Below are 22,216 nucleotides of genomic sequence, written 5' to 3'. Positions count from 1 at the left end.
GATCACTGCGAGAGGCACACCTTGATGTAAGTTTGACTACAGGGGTCTCTCCTCCACTCTCCTCCCATGGGGCTTGTAGGAAAACACCATAGGGTTTTATGAAAATCTTCTGTTGGTAGAGTGACACAGGTCAGCCTACCTAGTGGTAACTTCATACTAAATAAATTTGGTAAGAAAGGAGCCCAGATAAATTCTTTTGTCCTGATGAATGTCGCAGATCCTTTGGACCATATAGGCAGAAACAGGTCAACAAATTTAGCCTCTACGGTGATGGGGTAATAATTCCCCTCCTTTCACCGCTTCTGTTATTTCAATACCATAGAATTGCCTTTCTGAATAAATGTTAATTCGGCAATTATACAGGTTTTTAGAACTTTAGTTACATTTCACGGGCCCCCACTTAGCTTTAGAAGTGCCTCCCTGTCTCCAGCTGAAGGCCCGCTCTCTATCAAACCTAGTTTTTAGAGAGCGAGGACTGCCGATGATGAAGCATGACACCTGGTGGTGTGTGAGGACAGTCCTTCATCTTTTGTGAGATGCCAGCATCCACAAAGTAGTTTTTGCCACATTTAGTTTTGGTCACTTTTTACTCGAGAACAGCTTCTTTTTGTGTATTCATACACATCACGACTGCCTGATAGCCTCTTTGTTCTCTGCCCTAGTGGTCTACTCTCTGGCTTGCATTGACAGAAGGGCTGCACCGATGGCAATGACTTTTGTGTTATCGCCAAGCTATATCACTATATGCTTATTATGTACTGACGTACCTGAAAGATCAGGTGGTGGGTTTTCCGGATACTCTTTAATAGAGGAGGTTGGTATGATTTCAGGCTTAAATGTTAACAGGGATAAGTCAGTATTGGCATCAAGATGGATTGCCTATTAAAGTGTCAGTAGAACCTCTGTGCTATCTTAATATCTAGGTGACATCTTGACTTCGAGAAACACATTGCTCTCCAAGTAAGAATTTCATAACAAATGTGCAAGAGACATCAAATATAACGGACACTTGGGGTAACTTTCTGCTACCTCTGTTTGGACAGATATGCCGTTGCATACCCTAAAGAGTTTCTTTAGGAATCAGGCATGTTGTCCTCTTCTTTATGTAACAGAGGCAGGTTTAGCTTTGCACATGTAAAGTTGGCTCTTCCATCTCATAAGGAGATTCTGGAGGACGAACACTTTGAGGCCTATTAGCAGGCGGCTATGTTGTACCGTGTGGTTGACTAGTTTTGCCCTGAACATATGGAGCTGGTCTCCAGAATGGTTTAATTAGTGCAAGTTGACAAACAGCTATTGTTTGTCCTCGTTTCGCCGTACTAAGTGTCTCTCACCGTGTCAAGTCCAGTACATGATTCAGATAGCGTGGATTGCAGCAGCTCTAGCTAAAGGGAAACGACCTACATACATTGTGGACTGTATTATAGTTTTTAACATGGTGTTTTTAGAACCGGTGCTCGGAAGGAACCTGGACGTATGTATAGGGGGGGCTGGAGGTGAATGGTGAAATGCACAAGGATGATTAATGTATTATTTTTGACAACTTCAGATTCTGCTTTAGAGACCAGGTTTTGCAATTCCTCCACTTTGCATCTCTTAAATCAAGGTAGTCAAAGAGCATGGACTGGTTTCCTGAAGGTACCAAAGACACTCAGAGTTAATAAGGTTTTTTAGGCACCTGTGGATGGGAAAACGCATCTCCATGATGTACGATTAGATTCAACTGTAAACGTCCGTAACAATTGGTACCACTCCACTGACACAATGAAACAAAGACTGTACCCAAAAGTTGTCTCTGATAATAAAATATTTAACCTTGTTCAATACAAGTGTTTAATGAAGGCCCAGTGACCACCTATGTGGTCAATGAAATGAATCCCAATTGTGTCTCTGCTTGAACTTCAATACTTGCTTGATAGGTAGAACTTTTTGAAAACGTGGAAATGTGAGGTTATACTGAACGTTTGGCGTTGTGTGATGAGACATTTCTTTGGGTGGCATTTAGACCTCTTGCTTGAACTGTTTGTTGGGACTTCTGCCAGGGAGAAAGAATGTCTGGTAATCCTTACATTTCTGGGATTTGGCTTGATCTTAGCTTAATCGTCACTAGATGTGAAAATAAGGATAAACATAGAGATAATGGTAGTAGAAAATGATGCGCTACTAAACCATACTGGATCGACTACATGTAAAATGGAGGATTATGTTGAGGCCCCCAGATTTTAGACCCTTGAAAACATCAACGTGAATATTTTGAAAGAGGATCGGCCTGAAGCTCAAGATGGTACTCAATGTTGATGATAACAACATTGGTATGATTTTGGGTGCCTAGGCTGCAAACACAAAAATTGAACAGATACAGCTTGCTGGAATCACATGACTGCATTGCTTCTGCAACAAAACACGCTCTTGTTTCAGTGACCCTAATTTAGGGTGTGTTGTAGAGCTCTGCTCTGGATGGCATGGGAAGACTAGGTAGTAAGATACAATGTTCTTGTTTTGGCATTTACAAGTGCTTCTCAAGTTTATATCCGCGGGGGAAAGATTGCACTGTGGGAGTTGTCACACATATAATGAATACACATCAGTTTGTCCTGCCTAAGAACTTAACTGATGAGTGAATTCCCATTGCTGGATCGGGGTATAACTACCTGTGCTTAGAGTTTTTGGGCAGAAATCTTGCTGGAGTTCCAGGAGCTCCCATGCCATTCAGCTGAAAAAACCTCCAAAGAACAATCCAGCTTATGAATTTTATTTAAAGTTCAGGCATTGACATGATTGGATGATAGCAGTTTTGTAATAATATTTAATATCCAACTAGCACCCTCTTGCATAGAGCTAACAAGACTGGACCAATGTCCAATCCCTGCCTCTGGCCTGGAGGATCCAAACCTGTTGCATCACCCCTTACTCTGCTAGTGGAATATGTGCTGTTAATGTAAGACATATGTCCTGTTCCTGGATTATATCATACTGCTGATGTGGCAGGTGGAGCAGTTTCAACACCAGCCCCAAGATGTGACCAATTTCAACAAACTGAGATTAGAAAAGAGATGAGAAGAAATGGTGTGCAGGGTTTTTATTTCTATGTACAAAGCAAGTCTAGTCATAACATAGTTCAGACTTAAAATTGTCAAAACCATGGACAGTCAAAGTATTAAAATATTGATTATGGACACAATAAGACACCAATGTTCACTGTAATGAACAAGCTCTGTTGTAACTGTGCAAATACAGGCGGAATCTCGCTGCATCAAAAGAATACCATATTCAAGTGAGCAAAATGATTTCCTTTTACAATAGTCTCTTTGAGAAAATTAATAACACACACTAAATAGGAAAATAAAATCCAAAGCTTACCCATCTATCAAATCCACTTTATTATGAACTTCAATAATTGAATCAAGCAGACACCTTGGAATTTCAAGGTTATTCAATACTGCTATGACACTTTCCTTCTGGGGGATGGTTTCTGGATGACTTATGTCCCTCACATGAACAATTACATCCTGAAATCAAAAAAGAACTAATTTCAGAAGTCACAATACTTATAAACAAGTCATGTTAGTCATATCGTATTGGTAACAAGCTTAAAAAATCTCAATCAATCTGAATTATCCACTTCATTATCAATCCTTAAGTTTGCCTAAATCTAATTCCTTGCACCTCAATCGGTTTTATTTGCACACTTGGAAATTCTGACCTTAGAAATAAAAAGCACTCATTTTGTATACAAGGTTCGGTTTGTGGGTAAAACAAGAGCTACATATAAAGCATAAGAAAATGGTTTAAACATAGCACATATAAACCATGCCTGGAATATTTATTTTAATTTTAAATTGGGCAGAGGAGTGGGTTGAGAGAAGACTGGAATCAAGTACCAAAGTGTGTGTCAGCAAACTGAAGTGTTTTTGAACCGGTTTAGAAGAAATTACGAGGTAACTGTCAGGTAAACTTAATGTTCTTCGAGCAAAGTATTGAAATAAGTGAGGGTTCTCCTTACATTAAAAATATTCTTTTGCTTCTCTAAAGTACTTCACACGGGACTTAATTGAACAAGTGATTGTAACATTCTACATAAAAGAAGAAAAGCAGAAAAGAGAGGACTGGATTTCGCATAGCATTGGTTTGTCAGTTTGCTCACACTGCTGTCAGCAAGAGAGCCACTTGTGGCACTGCACGACCCTTACACCTGTAAATCTGCCCATCCATTTCTTGAACATTTTTTAAAGCATTCATTAAATACTTTCTTTAATTATGGTCATTTCTGGGATCCCACAATTTAATTGGTCTTTTATGTATTAATACAATCCTGCCTATTTGAATTTCAGCATCTGGTTAGTTGCCTTAAAACCACTACTCTGAGGCAGGTGTTAATCTGGTTGATGGATTCTTTATGCACACCTCTCATTTCTTTAGTTATTCAAACTTTAATGTTGTTTGGATGCAAACATGGGAGGGGGCATTGCACGCGTTTCCATCCTGCTCTCTTTAGTCTTCTGGGGCGGCACGAGTATATTGGTTCACTAGTGAATATGGTTGGCGAGTCTTGATTACAGGCCGTAGATCACATACCCACTGAGTCATAGTACTTATCTCTAATCTTGCCTCTAAATATCTCAGTGATTGTTCACAGGGGGAGTGCTCTTCTCTTTAAGTAAGAGTTCATTTCTCTCTACTTTTCCTGAATTGTACGTACTTCATATATGTGTGGATCTGGATAATGCTGCCCGATTCATCTTAGCATACATCAGGAACATATTTATGAAATGAAGAGCCATGTCATCAACAACGACAAGATAATATGAGCGAAGGCCCTCACAAAGCATGCAAATTGTCATAAAAGAATGAATATATAAAAATAAAGAAATTATCTTGCCTCATTATCTATATTAGAACATTAACCAAACACTATTGTCACCAAAATCAAAAACAAAGCAGAAGCTGAAAAGTAAAATTTACCGAGTGAACCACATCTTCCAAAGTAGCTGAAAAAGACTTGATAAGATTATGCGGCAGCTGAGACAGAAACCCAATGGTGTCCACGTAAATAACGGGCAGACGAGAGGCCAGGAACCCAGCATGAGCGGTCACATCAAGTGTAGCGAAAAGCTGATTCCGTGGCTGCATCCCTTCATCTCCAGTTAGTGCCTTTATCAAAGTAGTCTTTCCTAAAATTAGACAAATCACATCAGAATACATTTAAATTGAGTGGGTTGACTCACTAGTTCCAGAATGTATCTACTAGAGAGCCAATGATCAGCTTTACAAGCCACTCAAGGCTTAACCCTGCACGTTATTGAGGTCTTTTTAAAACCCAAAAAACACACCCTAGCAAAAATACAATCTAACTCCCCCCCCCCCCACACACACACACATCATTCTCCTATGTCAGTAAAGGAAGAGTGTTTGCAATGTAAGCTAAATTAAGAGGCTATAGCTGAAGGAAGCATGCATTTAAAGAAACGCTTATTCAGTTTCCAAACCTGAAATGCTAACCTTGGCTGTACAAGCTGCCTTTAGAGCATCCTACAACCCTAGAAGGCAAAGGTTGGATTGAGATGGTAAGGTATTAAGAGTAAACGGACGAGTGTTCAGACTTGTTGAGGAACGAAGTGGCCCGTGTCAAGAAAGAGGTACATTGGGTATAGTAAAGGAGATGTTGCAAATCTCTATATAAGCAGGGGTAATAGTCTTTAATTCACTGTACAAAAATACATTTGACAATATGAAATGGAAAGCATGCTTTTTTTTCCATCTCTCTAATCCTAATGAAAGTTAAATCCAGGATCATGCTATGTTACATCTTCTTTAAGAATGATATTTATATGCAAGTCTGATGGTTGTGAGGAAATGCATGTTGTGTATATCTCTTGTTCAGAGGCTGATTTTACAAAAAGCTCACTGGGTGAATTGAGACAAAGCTCTTTCTTAGCATTGTTGTTTCTTAGACTGAATACTGGAGCGAAAAAAATTATATGTATGTAGAAAGACTGCCAACACTAGTCATCGAACTAGTTGAAGATGCTGGTGAGTACCTTGATCTACCTATTTACTATAATGCTGTTTTTTTAAACCTTTTTATAAGTATGATTAAGATTTATGTGTGATTGACTATCTTCTAATAGCAGTATATGGGGACTCTTTGCAAAAGGGAATTTAAATATAAAGTACAATCAAATATGCCTGCACCAGCCTTAATAAGAGTGAGCACATCATGCAGCAAGATACCACCGTGCATAAAGCTTCAGACTGCATACAAAAACAGAACCACTCAAGTCTGGAGAAGAATGAGATTTAACAGAGCATCTGAATGAATGAATTATGCTAATGATGAATTAATGATGCAGGTAAGTAACCACTTCTTCTATCCCATGATGTATGCGCTACTATTCCACATTCTTGAATATTAGACGAGGCCAAGTACTACTACATCGGAAAATAAAGAGATCAGTAACAGCCTCAAGGCAACTTCATGACAAAATGGGAGTTTTAGCCCAATAAAGTTAACAGAAAATGTGGATAATACAGCAACTTGCAGTTCTACACATCTCCACTGAAATTTGTAATGGCTTTGTTTCTACCAAAATGAGCAAGAAAGGCCAGATGACACTACTTAAATAAGTTCATATGAAGTTTGAAGGACATTCCAAGCTTCTCACCAATGGAGACTTGAGAGAGTACCAAACCCCATCATCATTACAACCAAATGTGGCTCCAGATGACAGCTTCATTGAAGAAGTTCTCATGCTACCACATGTCAAAGGCCACAATAATAGGGCAACCTTGGTTGGCTGTTGCGATCTTTGAAAGAGGAGACAACAGATGAGGCCGTTTTCATGCAAGCATGCAAAACCATAAAGATGCAGACGGCCATGAGATGGAGAACGCTTTACAATGCCCAATGCATCGTTATGGTATTCTAGAATGGACTGTCAATTGTCATGGGAGGCAACTTTTTTTCATTGCCACTGTGTTAACTAAGAAACAGTACAATGCTTAGCTTGAAGAACACCATCAGAGTCATTTTACAGCATCATGGCATTCTCCCCTGACGGCGGGACTGTCAGACGTTATGGGAAAGAGAGATTTTAAAAACAATCCAATTTGGATGGGCTCCCAGTAAAATAAAGACAGCGATGCGACCCAAACATCAAGCGTTATTTGGGGAAGTGAAAAAGAAAGGACTCCTACCCTAGTTCCTCAAAGCGGCAATTACTATAACAATTCCATCAGGGTTGCACAGCATACAGACCATTTTTGATGCTGCATTAAGATTCCAAAGTTGAGGGGAGGAGCCTAGCGCGCAACCAAGATGGCCGCGTAGGTGCGAGGCTCCCGAGGACCTCCGCGACCTCCTGAATTAATCCTGGCGATATCCTGTCCTTGTTGAGGGGACTGTGTCGGTGAACCCGAGCTGAGGCGCCACCCGTTTTTTGGGCTCGAATCGGACCCCGAACACCGGTGGGAGCATCGATTGAAGGTTGCGGCCTTCTCCTCGCCGGCCCCCCCGGATTGGAGTAGTGGGGCGATCCGGGGACGAAGTGAATAACAGCGGCGAGCGGGGCTGGGCGACTCGCGTACCCCGCACTTTCACTTTCGCTTTTGCGCCCTCCTTGCCTCAGGCGGGGTCGGGCTGCGGAGCGGGGTGCGGTGGTGTTGCCTTGTCCAGGTGCCCGGCTGACCCGCCGGCGGTGGGTCGACCCGCGGCCCGGTGGTCGCCCCCGCCCCCCCCCCTGACACCCGTGATTTGGTGTGGCGGCCCGTTTGGAGATCTTGGCACGACGGTGGAAGGGCCAGCATGTCCACCAAACAAGATGGCGACCGGGCGAAGATGAAGACAACCCGCCGTGGCACGGCGCACCAGGCCAATAGTATGGATCGCTATACGCTCCAGAAGGGTTCTCCGGAGACATCGCGGCCATCCCTGGTGGGCCCGACGGAGGCGCCTGCCCAACCGGTGGATCTGACCCTCCGGGACGTCATGGGCGCCATCGCAGAGATGAAGGCCTCAGTGGACCAGCGTTTCGATACCTTGGCGCAAAAAATTGACTCGGTCCTGGTGGATGTGGGCCTTGTGAGGGCAGACTTGTCAAAAACGAACGACCGAGTTGACTCCCTGGCCCACACCACAACGAGCCTCACTACGGACGTGGTGGCCCTCCAGAAGGAGGTGCGCCGGCTTGGCCAGGCGAGCGCCCTGATGGACCGGCGACTGGAGGATTCCGAGGGTCGGGCCCGGAGGAACAATGTTCGCATTATTGGTGTGCCGGAGGGCCGAGAGGTGGAGGCGGCAGATCTTTTCGTGGAAGAACTGATCCTGACCCATCTCCAGCCCCGGGGGCTGAGTAAGCTTTTTGCGGTGGAGCGTGCCCACCGGGTCCCTGGGGGCCGCCCTAAGACCGGTGCCCCGCCGCGGCCTATTATTGCCCGGATTTTTAATTTCCGGGACAGAGACGCCATCCTCCAGACCTCCAGGCAACAGGGACCGGTCAGGCTGGACAACATGGATGTACACTTCTACCCAGACTTTACTCCGGCGGTCCAGAAGCAGCGACAGAGCTTTCTTGGTATTAAACGTCGCCTAAGGGACCTAAACCTCAAGTACTCAATGCTCTTTCCGGCTAAGCTGAGGGTGGAGGTGGATGGCCGTACGCACTTCTTCGACCGGCCCGAGGTGGCTGGGGACTGGTTAGATACTTTGCCTGGAGATCGGGGTGGGGGGGGCGCGGCTGGCGGGGAGGGCCCGCCGGATCAGAATTGAGGGGTGACTGTATAGGCCTTGCTCTGGATATTGTTCCTTTACCATATATTGCTTTCGTATGTTCCCCTCCCATGGAGGTCGGGTGGGGTCTGCTGGGGGCTGCCCTCCTCCTCGGGGGGACTAGTTAGTACTTAGCTATGGGGCGACAGGCACACTGCACTTTGGGGGGGCTGTCTGGGCTCATGCAGGGGTGCAGGGAGGGGGGAGTTCTGTTGGGACCGGGGGGTGGGGGGGGGGGTGTTGTTTGTTAGCACCGCAAGGCAAACCCGCAACTGTTTTGTTGTTTTTAAGATGCTCGGTGGGGGGCGACCGATTGTTTTGACTTATGATGGGGGGTAGGGATTTGATTGTGTTGTCATGGAATGTTAACGGCCTGGGGGATAGGATTAAGCGTGGTGTGGTCCTGCAGTATTTAAAACGTATTTCTCCAGATGTTGTCTTCCAGCAGGAGACACACCTTATAGGTAACACCTTTCATGCAATGAATCGGCGGGGATATCGTTTGGCGGCCCACTCCGGCTTCACTTCGGGCTCGCGGGGGGTGGGTATTATGGTCAAGAACTCGCTCCCGTTGGAGATTGATGAGGTGCGCCATGATGAGAGGGGACGTTACACTGTTCTGGTGGGACGAATGGAGGGTAGAGTGTTTATCTTTATATCAGTGTACGTCCCGCCTGGGTTACAAGCCACTACATTTGCGGACCTGGGGCGCCTCCTTCTGGACCTTCCGGGTGGCCTGTTGGTGGTTGGAGGGGACTTTAACGCGGTTGCCTCTGGGTCTATGGATCGCCATCCCCCTAGGGACCTCCCCCGGGCACAGGCGTGGCTGCCCGGCCTTTTAGACACGCTGGGCCTGGTGGATTGCTGGCGCTTAAAGCATCCCGTATTGCAACAGTACACCTTCCACTCGGGGGCCCATGGTAGCCTCTCGCGGCTTGATTACGTCCTTGTCCCGGCGGCCCAGGCAGGGAGGGTGGGGGAGGTGCGCCATTTGGCACGGGGTATCTCAGACCACTCCCCATTGTTGTTGCATTTCGATGTCTTCCCGAGGGGGGATGGCAGAGTGGCCCCGATCAATGCATGGTATTTGCGCGACCCCACCATTCGTGCCGACTTGATCAAATCCTTACAGCGCTATTTCGATGAGAATGTGGGGTCGGTCCCGTCTGCCATCTCCCTGTGGGAGGCTTTCAAGGTGGTTCTTAGAGGGGAGGCCCTCTCCTTTATTTCCAATGCCCGGCGGCGCGAGCGGGAGGAGGTGACCCGGGTTGAGGCCGAGATTGCAGAACTGGAGGGTGACCTGGGGAGCGGGGTAACAGACGCCAAGTTGCATGTTTTGCACTTAAAGCAGGCGGCCTATCGGGCCCTCGTCACGGAGGCGGCCAGGGGCCTCAGTAGAGAGCAGCAGGGGCGATTGTATGATGTGGGTGACAAGGCTGGCAAATTGATTGCGTGGTTAGACAAGAGGGAAAGAGCGAGCCGCGTGGTGCCTTTGATTGAGAGCGTGGATGGTGTGTGCGTCACTGAGCCGGAAGCCATTGTCTCCTGCTTCGCGGATTATTTCCGCGAAGTCTACTCCCCGGTTTCTCCCTGCTCGGAGGAAGATTCCCATGCCTTGCTTCGGGACATCGCACTGCCCTCCCTTACGGTGGAGGACAGGGATTCGCTGGATGCCCCGCCCACCTCGGACGAAATTGCCTCGGCTATTCGCTCGGTTGCATCCGGCAAGGCCATGGGCCCCAATGGTATTCCCATTGAGCTATACAAGCTACGCCCGGATGTGTTGGCGCCCCACCTGCGCGCGATGTTCCTTGCGGCCCACTCGCAGGGCTCCCTCCCGCCGGACCAGCGTCTGGCTACAATTGTGGTGATCCATAAGGAGGGGAAGCCCCGTGAGCGGGTCACATCCTATAGGCCGATTTCGCTTCTGAACGCGGAGCCCAAAATCCTCGCCAAGGTGTTGGCCAACCGGTTGGTTGGCGTGGTGGGCGATTTGGTCCACCAAGACCAATCGGGCTTTATACCACACCGCAACACGGCGCTTAATCTGCGGCGCTTACACGGGGTGCTCGCGCGTGTCCCATTTGTGCGGGAGCCGGCCATCTTGGCGTCCTTGGACGCCACCATGGCGTTTGATACGCTCGAATGGCCATATATTTGGGCGATGCTGGCGAAGTTTGGGTTCGGCCCGGGTTTCGTCAGCTGGGTCAAGTTGCTATATTCGGGCCCGTTGGCGCAGGTGGTGGTGAATGGGCGAGTATCTGCCCCATTTGCGCTGGGGCGGGGCACGCGACAGGGTTGTCCCCTGTCGCCTCTCCTGTTCGCCCTGGCCATGGAGCCCCTGGCGGAGTGGTTGCGGTGGCACCCTTCTATCCGTGGTCTCCGCTGGACCCCCGAGCATGAGGACCGCGTGTCCCTCTATGCTGACGATATCCTTTTGTATCTCGCCTCCCCGCGCAAGTCACTGATCGTCCTGGTTGATGTTTTGCGCTCCTTCGGTCGCAACTCAGGCCTGGTCATCAACTGGGCGAAATCCTGTGTCTATGTGCTCTCCGGGGAGGCCCCGGTCTTGCCACGGGACTGTCCGATCCAGATTGCCTCCCAGGGTTTCCGGTACCTGGGTATATATATCACTCTTGACCCGGAGGCCCGCTATGAGCGGAACTTGCTGCCCCCTCTCCAGCGTCTGAGGGAGGACGTGGTGCGCTGGCGGCGTCTGCCGCTCTCGCCGCTCGGCCGAGCGGCCTTATTTAAAATGATGTCCCTGCCGCGCTTCCTCTACGCCCTCCAGAATACCATGGACCTGGTCCCGGCACGCTACTTTCGCGAGGTGGAGGGCCTCCAGCGGCGCCTGTTCTGGGACGGGAGGCCGCGTATTGCCCTGGCTAAATTGACGCTCCCGTGGTACGATGGAGGGGTCGCCCTCCCGGACATCAAACGGTATTACTGGGCCTCCCAACTAGCTGCAATTAATCATGGCCTTTACGGGCCCGCCTTGAACCCGGCATTTGAGATGGACAGGATGCTTCTGCCCGGTGGCGATTATAATCGAGCGCTCTACTCTGGCGCGCCCGACTCCCGTTTGACGGGACCGACGCGTGTCATGGTGCGTGTCTGGCACGCGGCTAATGCAGCTATGGGGTGGAAGGACCGTTTGACCCGAGCGTCTCCGCTGTATGCATCTGAGAGGTTGGGCTCCCTGTGGACGTCGAAGGGCTTCGAGAAGTGGGACACGATCGGAATCAGCACGGTGGGAGATCTCTGGACGAGGGGGGGATTCAAAACTTTTGAGACGCTGCAGGCGGAGTTTCAGCTGCAGGGCAGTGAGTACTTTCGGTACCTACAGGTCCGCCATGCGCTGGGCTCCGTCTTCCCGGATGTTGCATCCATTCCGGAGTCTTCCCCCCTGGAGGACAGAGTGCTAGATGGCCATGTCCCGGACAGCACGATCTCCCTCATATACAAAAAATTGATTAACGATAGATCGTGTCTGCTGACTAGTCTCCGCGAGGCTTGGGTTGCCGACGGGCTGGAGCTGGACGACGAGGATTGGATCTCCGCGGTGGCCTCTCCGAAAGAGGTGGCCATCCCGGCTCGCCTTCGTTTCGTCCAGCTCAAGATCCTTCACCGGGTCTACGTGACGGGGCCAAGGCTTTTACGTATGGGTTTTGCCGGTGATGGAATGTGTAAGCGTGGCTGTGGTGCGTTGGCGACTTTCATGCATATACTGTGGGAGTGCCCGAAGGTGGAGCGATTCTGGCGTGGTGTGCATGAGGCTCTACGAATGGTTACGCGTGTCGCGCTGCTGCCTGAAGCGAGGAGATGCTTGCTGAATGTCTGGGAACCAAATGACTACTCGGTCCCGCAGGCGCGGTGGGTGACTCTGGGATACATGATAGCCAAGCGTGATATTGCCCAATTGTGGGGATCCCAGAGGCCCCCTGCGGTGTCGGCCTGGAAAGAGCATATGGATTGGTGTATGTTTCGTGAAAAGGTGGTGTATGTGGCGAGGGGTAAGCCTGGGGCGTGGATGAAACTCTGGGGCCCCTGGAACGCCTACCGCGGGGGTATTTGTGAGCCGCCGCTGCTACCGGCGGCCTCGCCGGCTCCGTCTCCCTAGATGGCGCCCCTCCCTTGGCCGCGGGCGCGCGGTCCCCCAGTCCCTGATCTACTCCCGTCCCCCTCTTCAGAATTTTGCTGCTGGTTTGGATCCCCCACTTATGGAGCACGTGTTGTCACTTTGGATCGAGGGTTGCCTTGCGGTTGTGGTTTGTTTACGTTGTTTTGCGTTAAGAAAATGGAACCGTACTGTGGGCATGGAGCTGTGAGGCCTGCACCATTGATCACTCCTGTCTTCCTACTGTGCACCGCTGAGAAAGCTTTTTGCTGTATGTATGTAATATGCTTTTGATGCTCTAGCGGCCGGCCGTGTGGTTGTAGGCCCATACCTGTAACTTCTATAAACTGCAATAAACGGTTTCAAAAAAAAAAAAAAAAAAAAAAAAAAAAAAAAAGATTCCAAAGTTGTATGCAGGATCACAGCTAACTGAATTCAGATATATGTTAATAAAGCTATACAGCCCGACCATTGTAGCTTCCCACCAGGTTGCAGGACTGATGTAAACTTTCAGAAGCTACTGCTGGAGCAGAGTTTTCTGTTGAAAATTCATCGGGTTTTGAAGCTTCAGTTGTCTAAACGTGGTAAAAATAAAATTACTAATTTTTAATCATTAATTATTTGTTTTGTGTAAATGTTTTTTTTATTAATCAATATGTATGTATTAACAAGAGAAAACCGACACGAGGGAACGCTTACGTGTTGCTATTGACAATGTGCATGTTTTATTAAATAAACGTTGCTGAGTGCTGTTTATTTTTAAGCACGAAACGCTTTTGAATTAATGCTTTTTTGTGTTGCTAAAGCTAGATAATTGCATACACATAAGGGTATTAGTGGGGTTAACACTGTTTAATCACTATGCTGTGGTAACGTTGTTTTTGTCTCTTTTAATTAAGATGGTCTATTGTGGCCTATTGTGGCCTAATTAAAGATGGCTGACTTTTGAAGCCTGGTTTCGAGTGAGAATTTGTGATGGAAAAGGCCTTGCTGAATATGGACGCGAGTCATCTGTCCACAGTCCTTGCCTGGTTAAAACTTTCCGTGAGGACAGCAGCAGATCTGGGCAAGTCTACAGATGCATTGGGACAGCAGCCTTGGCAGCCTTGGAAAACAAAGGAGCTTTAAAGAAAGACTCTAAACTCTGAGCTCACCAGAGGAAATGTGTGGAAGTTGAGAAGAAACATTTTAAGATTTAGTTCCTGTTCTGTCTTTTTATTTTTGTGACTTTTTCTGAGCGGAGATTTTTCAAAATGTAGCGATGCTACATCCTTTCCTTCTCGCTCTGCTCAGCGGTTCGGCGGATGAAGTAATATTAAATGTTTCTTTCCTTTGTCTGAATTATTATAAATATACTAGACTAGAGAGGGTTTCATTCCATTGCGTTTTGCCACTTTGCCATTTTCCTTCCCATACCTGCGTTGGTGAGGATCGATGCTGTGAAGACGGTGACTTGGGAGATTTCTACTGAGAGACTTGTCCTGATGACCCATTCTGACATTTAGCTAGAATAGGTAATTATGAGAAAATGATTTATTCTGATTAATTTCTTTTGACTAATTTAGATAAAGAATCATAATTTTAAATACGGTGTTGGTGATTATTTCTTGTCAATTATTGAGTACTCTATTTGATTATTAATGTATAGATTGTTTAGATTATGACAATTGCAATAGCTAGGTCTTATCGACCTCGGTGTAGATGTGGGGTTTAGGAGTTTAGGAGTTTTCTTTCCACAGGTTCAATGCTGGTAGAGTATTTGAGTGTATGTTAGTGAAATGGGCCCTAGTGTATGGTGAGTGTATGTGCGTGTAACTGTGAAATTACTCTATCTGTGGAAGTAGGGAGATTTTGTACACCCCAATCTGCATCAAGTTCCTGGTAGCAGAGTGATGATGGTTATTGATGATTGTCTTGATCTGATTAGATTGCTTGTACATTAGCTTATTGATTATTGATTGATGTTGGTATATGTACTAATACTATATGTTGGAGTCGTCATGTTGAGTTATATGTAGTGCTTCTGGAACTTGGGAGCTAGTAGCAGTTCCGTAGTAGGGCAGAGGGAAGTATATGCTGCTCTCGGGAAAGACGGGATTGTTGGTCCTGTACGTATGCAGGAAAATTCACATTGTCTGGATTCGGAATAAGTGACATTGTTATATGTTACTATTAGAGATATTTCTGGTATATAAGGAGTGCGTATGGTAGTGAAGGTTATCTATGAAACTCTGGTTTTAAGTCCCAGGGATCCGTAAGGTTCGCCGTTAAAGCTTATCGCGGGAGAAGTAATAGGTATTCTCTGAGCTTGTTTGAGAAACTGGGTAGAAGTAAGCTGCTTGGTTGATGTGTGTTATAATTCTGTAGTGGAGCAGATTGTTCGCTGTTCTCGGGAAAAGCAGGATTCTGTGTGTATGTACTATATTTTCTTGTATGAATGTGCGTGAATGTTTATACATTTAGTTGATTGTAAGACTCTTTGGACAAGTCCTAGAGGAAACAGTTAATGAATGTATGTTAGAAGGGCAGAGTAGAGGGATGTGCTACTGTGTCAACGAGAGGTTTCTTGTGAAATAGATTTTCTTTATTATTCTTTGGATAGCGAAGCAGACAATGGAGATGTTTATATGTTGTAACTAATAGATTTTGTAGAAATTTGACACGAAGTCTACTGAGAAATTTTGTAAAGGAGGGGTAGACGACTGACAGGAGACAGGAGCGAGAAACTGCAGCGACTGCTGACGTCAAACAGACCGCGCTCCCATTGGATATTAGATCAGAATAGTGCTCGCGCTGAGATTGGTGCGTTGGTGTGAGCCGCGCAAGGATTGGTGGAGCTATTCTAGTGACGTAACGTTCCAGGATTGGTGCGTTAGTGTGAGTCGCGCTGTTATTGGTTGAAAAATCATATTGTGCAGTTGTATTACGGAAGGGATTAGAAAGTTTTGGTAAGCGTTAAAATGTATTACCAAGAGGAGAAAAAGAAAAAATCTTTGTTCAGAAAGATTAAAAATTGGTTCGACAAGGATAAAGATGTTAAAACGAGAGAGGGTGAATTGTTACCTCCATCGAAAACGCCTGCATCCTTCATGGCTGCGAGATATGGGTATCATACCTGTATATGGTTGGAGAATTGGGTTAGATATACCAAAGAAGATGGAGTTTTAGCATTTCCAGAACATGGTTCATTTAATCTGGCCGTGTTGAAAAATTTACGGGAAAAGATGTTATGTCTTGACCCAAGACCAAGGCCGACACAATTCGAGGCTTTAGTGGAATGGGAAGAGGAAGTACATGAGCGGGAGAAACAGAGGTCTGGAGGCAACTATAGGTATATGTTCGGGAGGAGCCATGGTCGTGAAACTCATCATGATCGAATGACGAGATGGCGAGATGCTAGTATGTCAGAGGGATTATATCCTGTGAGAACAGTTGAAGAGGGAGCAGAAAGGGTTCCTGAGGCAGAAGTGAGAAGATATGGAGTTAATGAATATGAGGATGAGGTTTTAAATGACATGATTTACAAAAGACCACCTCCATATAGACCGGAACCAGAAGAGAGTACACCAATTGTTTCTCCGATAAGAGATACGCATTGTATCATTGAGACAGAAAATGTGACACCTGAGTTAAGAAGTGGTAATCCTTTCAGGGAGAGGGAGAATAGAAGCAGTGGCGAAAATACGAGAGAATTAGCCAGAACTACATCGGAGTTGACTGAAAGGATCAAGGAACTGACAAAAAATCTAGACGCTGTTACGGTACCCGTAACCATAGGTCCGGTTATGCCTGTTTTTGATAAGCAGAGGAAGGGTGAGAATGGTTTGGTTATTCCATATGTTGGGAATAGATTGACAAGTTTGGCTGGTCCTTCAGGAGATTCAGGAAAAAGGGCAGGAAAATTCAGACATGACACCTGTAATGAAGGATTAGAGGAGTCTAATTCAGGACTGGATGCTGGTGAAGCTAGTTGTTCAGGGATGCCGATTTTAGAACCGCAGAAGAAAGTGGTTCCAGTGAGAAAATCTACTGAAATAACAGCTGAGGATCTGAATGAATGGATGAAAGTTCTTCAAAAGAGGGATAAAGATTCACAAGCAATTGATGTTGCTAGGTTACGTGTAGAATTAGAAGAGCTGGTTGCAGGGACAGTTCCAACAGAAATTCTAAAAAATCATCATGATGGTGAATTATTATTCATGTGCAAGAATATTACCTGGAGAGCGAGAAATACACATGACAGATTAAGAGCAATAGCAAATGACTATGGAGTTGACATTGATAAAGTGAAAGTTTTGCAGAAGTCTTACAGGATGGATTTCACAGACAAGGATATAGAAAATTTGAATGGTACTGGTAGAACAGGACAGATTAAAGAGATGATCGCTTTATTGCGGAAATTGGGTGATGTTGAAAAGTGGAAGGATAGATGGTACAAAAAGAGAGAAGAATCAGGGGATAGGACTTATTCAGCATTTTCTGTGAGAGAAAAGGAAAAACCAGTGGATATTTATCCTATGAGAGAAATACCTGGAGGAGGATATGTACATGTTCCATGGACCAGACAGGATATTTTATCATTTACGAATGATTTCCCTCGATTGAGAGAAAAGCCCGTCGAGTGGTACAGGCAGGTAGACAGGTTTGTGAAATTGTCAAAAGTGCTGTGGATTGACCTGAATAGTCTGTTTGATATAATTGTTCCAGCAGACTTGTGGGCTGAGTGTAAAATAGTTGTGAGTTGGCCTACTGAGGAATATCCAAGAGATCAGAGAACAGGAGCACCAGATCCAGAAGTAATGAGAAAGTATGAGCAGGTGATTGTATACCTGAAAAATAAAGTACCTCCAAAAGAAACAGACTGGGTTAAAATAGATCGAATACATCAGGAAGCAAAAGAATCAGTTCATGCTTTTTACGAGAGGCTGATACTGGCATTTAAACAATTCAGTGGAGATGAACACCTGGGTGACAAGGATTTGAGTCATTTTGTATACAGATTTGTATATGGCCTGAGACCTGAGATTAGTGAAAGAATTCGTGAGCATACTGTGGATTGGCAGAGTAAGAAAATAGATGAGATTCTGAGACATGCAAAATACTTCAGTGATGAGATTGAAGCAAAACAAAGAAAGCTGAAAGAGAAAGCAATGTGGGCACAGGTGAAAGTTGCGGAAAGACAGGAAGCACAGTTGGTGGAACAGGCGAATAATCCAGGAAATAATGCAGGGAATAGACCTAGGTATGCAGGGAAAGGAAAGGGGAATCTTGAGGAAGCAAAAAAGAAGTTCCCATGTCACAACTGTGGCCAACTGGGACATTGGAGATCAGAATGTACCAATCCACCATTAGTGAATAATGAGGGAAACTCCTTGAATCAACAGGTGCAGAACGAGGGGAAAAATCAACAGCAGCAACAGCAGAAAGTTGTGAGACAGCAGAGTCAAGAGCCAAAACCGCCCTTGCCGCAGAATAGAGGAGCACAAAAGTATAATCCGGATTCGGGATTCTACAATGATGAGCAGGTAAACAAACCAAGGCGTTCTAACCAGGTACAACAGTACTTGTTAAAGAATGAAGGGAGTGAGTCTGAGAGTGATTATTGACGGTGCCGAAGAGAGGAGGAAGAGTGCATACTTGGTGCAACTCTAGAAATAGACCAGGCAGGACCATTTGTGGATGGAAAAATAAATGAAGAAGGTGTTACTTTTTTAGTAGACACAGGTGCGACAAGATCAACTGTCAGGTCAACAGATATTAGAAATCTTCCTCTCTCGGATGAAGCAATCCAAGTAGTTGGTGTAGCCAATACACAAATCAGAACACGTCTTACTGAACCAGTAAGAGTACAAATAGGGAAATTTTCAGACATGCACAGATTTATCGTCTGTGACACAAGTCCAGTGAACCTGTTAGGTAGGGATTTCCTCTGTAAGATGAATTGTACAATCTTTTGTACACCAGATGGAATAGCTTTTGAAACACCAGATGAGGATGTTTTGTACCGAATGACTCTAGAAAATAGAGAAAGTGAGTTAATTGGTGCATATGCTGTGTTTGATCCAGAGGATTTGCCTCAAGAGCTGAGAGACACAGTGAAAAGGACAGTTTGGGATTTTACTGGAGAGGATGTGGGATTGATGAATAATGTAGATCCTGTGAAAATTTCAGTGAAAGAGGGAATTACTTATCCTAACATTCCTCAGTACAAAATGACACCAGAAATAATTGAGGGAATAACTCCTATAATTGAGAAAATGATTCAGCAGGGAGTTCTGAGAGAACTACTGAGTAGTCCGTGTAATTCACCGATAATGGGGCTAAAGAAGCCTAATGGGAAATTCAGGATCGTACAGGATTTGAGAAAAGTTAATCAAATTGTGGTGGCATGTTGTCCTATTGTGCCAAATCCATCAGTGATTTTGTATCAGATTCCACATGATGCTGAGTGGTATACAGTGATTGATTTGTGTCATGCTTTCTTTTCAATTCCATTGCATCATGACAGCCAGCCGATTTTTGCATTTAGATTTGGCCAGCGTATTTTAGCATGGTGTCGTATCCCACAGGGGTATACAGAGAGTCCTTCAATATTCAATCAGTTATTGAAAAAGTCATTGGAGAGTTTGATCATGCCTGAAAACTCAGTATTAGTGCAGTATATTGATGACCTACTTGTGGCATCAAAGACACGTGAAGCTTGTGAAGTAGATACTATAGCTTTACTGAATCATCTGGCAGATGGAGGGTTAAAAGTATCTCCAGCTAAATTGCAGTTCTTCAAGAAAGAGGTGCATTATCTTGGACACAATATTGAGAAAGGTCTGAGAAAAGTGACTGATGACAGGATCAAAATTATCAGGGAAATGAAAGCCCCAAAGACCCAGAGAGAAGTGAGAATGTTCCTGGGAATGGTGGGTTATTGTCGTCAGTGGATAATTAATTTTTCGCTGATAGCAAAGCCACTGATTAAGCTGACTAAAAGTGAGATGACAGACCCATTGGAACTAGATGGGGAACAAATGGCAGCATTCGAAGAGCTGAAAAGCAGAATGTGTGAAGCCCCTGCTTTGGGTATGCCTGATTATGAAAAGGAGTTTGAATTGTACTGCAGTGAGAGAAATGGATGTGCACTTTCAGTGTTAATTCAGAAGCATGGATTACTGAGAAGGCCTATTGCGTACTTCTCATCGACACTTGACCCTGGAGCTGTGGGTTTACCAGGTTGTCTGAAATCTGTGGCTGCAACATGCAGAAGCCTAGAACAGAGTGAGGGAATCATAATGGGATATCCTGTAAGGGTATTCGTACCTCATAATGTGGCAATTCTTTTGACGAGAAGCAGAACTCAGTACATGTCACATAGTCGGTTGACTAAATATGAAAAAGTCATTCTGGGAGCATCAAATGTGACTCTTGAGAGATGTGTGAATGTGAATCCAGCGACATTGTTGCCGGATATTGAAAATGTGGGTGTGAAAACTGAAGATGATCACAATTGTTTGGATGTGCTGGATTACTGTACAAAACCGAGACCAGACATAAGGGATCTTCCCTTGCATGAGAGTGATCATGTGTTGTTTGTGGATGGATCATGCCTGAGGAATGATGAGGGTGTGCTATGTGCAGCATATGCAGTGTGTAAGGTTTCAGAAGTAATGGAAGCATCATCATTGAAAGGAGTGAAATTTGCGCAAGTTGCTGAATTAATTGCATTGACAAAAGCTTGTGAAATTGGGAAAGATTTGAGAACGACTGTGATGACTGATAGTCAGTATGGATTTGGAGTTGTGCATGACTTTGGCCAACTTTGGCTACAAAGAGGTTTCTTGACGTCGAGTGGGACTCCAATAAAGAATGCTGAAGTGATTGGGAAATTGCTTGAGGCGATACAGCTGCCTAAAGAATTAGCAGTTGTGAAATGTGCTGCCCATGGACAAGGAGACGATTTTGTGACGGTTGGCAACAGATACGCAAACGACATTGCACAATACTGTGCAAAGAATAATCAATCTATTAATCGGGAACGAGAGAGTGAAATGTCTTTTTGTTCTGTGATGTTTACTAATGTCTTAGAGACATGGGATGAAGTGAAACAGTTGCAGGATGAGGCAGAGGAGGAAGAAAAGAAAGATTGGATTAAGGCAGGTTGTGCCCCGAGAGAGACAGACCATGTTTGGGTCTATAGAGATGGCAGACCAGTAATGCCCAACTCCATGCTGTCAGCAATGGCAAGGATGTATCATGGCCAGGGACATTTGGGGAGGGATGCGATGATCAGGTCTTTCAAACAAACCTGGTACAATGCAAAGTTCAGGACAATTGCAGAGAGTATCTGTCAAAGATGTTTGATTTGCCAGCAATTTAACACTGGGAAGAAGACAGTGGTGAGTCTGGGAACAATAGGCAGAGAAGGAGGTCCTTTTACAAGAATGCAGATTGATTTCATTGAAATGCTCCAAGTGAACAGACTGAGATATGTACTAGTGGTAGTCTGTTTGTTTTCAAGATGGGTTGAGGCCTATCCGACTAGTAGAAATGATGGAGTAACAGTGGCAAAGTTATTGTTAAGAGAGTTGATTCCTAGGTACGGATTTCCAGTAACGATTGAGTCTGATAGAGGTGGACACTTCTATAATGAACTCATGAGTTTGATTTGTGAAGCATTAAGCATACAGCAGAAGCTACATTGTGCATACAGACCAGAGGCTTCTGGTGTTGTTGAGCAGATAAACGGCACAATTAAGAACAGGATTGGTAAGATGTGCTTAGCCACTGGCATGAAATGGCCTGATGTTTTGCCTCTAGTGCTGATGACTATCAGATCTACTCCAGATAGAACTACTGGTTTAAGTCCGCACGAGATAATCATGGGACGTGCAATGCGACATGCATATGTACCTGTCAATAAGTTGATGACAATAACTGATGACATGATTTTGGATTACTGTAAAGGCCTGGCTGACGCAGTTCATTCTGTGTTTCACCAGATTGGAGAAGAAGCTACTACACTTGAGAAGAAGCAAGCTCATGATCTGAGTCCAGGAGACTGGGTGAGGATTAAAGTGCACAGAAGAAGAAATTGCTTGGTTCCAAGGTGGGGAAGACCAAGACAAGTCATTCTAACTACGACGACTGCAGTGAAGTGTGCTGGTGTGAAAAACTGGGTGCATGCGAGTCATACTCTGAGAGTTCCAAACCCAAAGGATGGGACTGGTAGAGAGTATTTTGAAGAGTCAGATTCCAGTGATGATGAAGACCCAGAACCAGTGAGAAAGAATCAAGGTTCAGGGAAAGAAGCCTTTTCTACAAGTTCAAGAGAACCATTGAGAATT

General features: G+C 45.4%; 1 protein-coding gene across 1 annotated transcript in view; it reads right to left on the bottom strand.

Moving 5' to 3' along the window:
• GTPBP6 (GTP binding protein 6) overlaps window positions 1–22,216 on the bottom strand; it is a 157,304-nt gene that overhangs the window by 14,174 nt on the left and 120,914 nt on the right. The window contains exons 7-8 of the mRNA XM_085622844.1: window positions 4,963–5,171; window positions 3,361–3,509 (exon numbers count right to left, since the gene is read on the bottom strand). Coding sequence (XP_085478970.1) covers window positions 3,361–3,509; window positions 4,963–5,171 — 358 coding nt within the window. The remainder of the gene's footprint in view (window positions 1–3,360; window positions 3,510–4,962; window positions 5,172–22,216) is intronic.

The sequence above is a fragment of the Triturus cristatus genome, chromosome 8, assembly GCF_964204655.1.
Source record: "Triturus cristatus chromosome 8, aTriCri1.1, whole genome shotgun sequence".
NCBI classification, from domain to species: Eukaryota; Metazoa; Chordata; class Amphibia; order Caudata; family Salamandridae; genus Triturus; species Triturus cristatus.
Note: the sequence above shows the minus strand (reverse complement) of the source record. Positions and strands in the feature narration are given on the sequence as shown.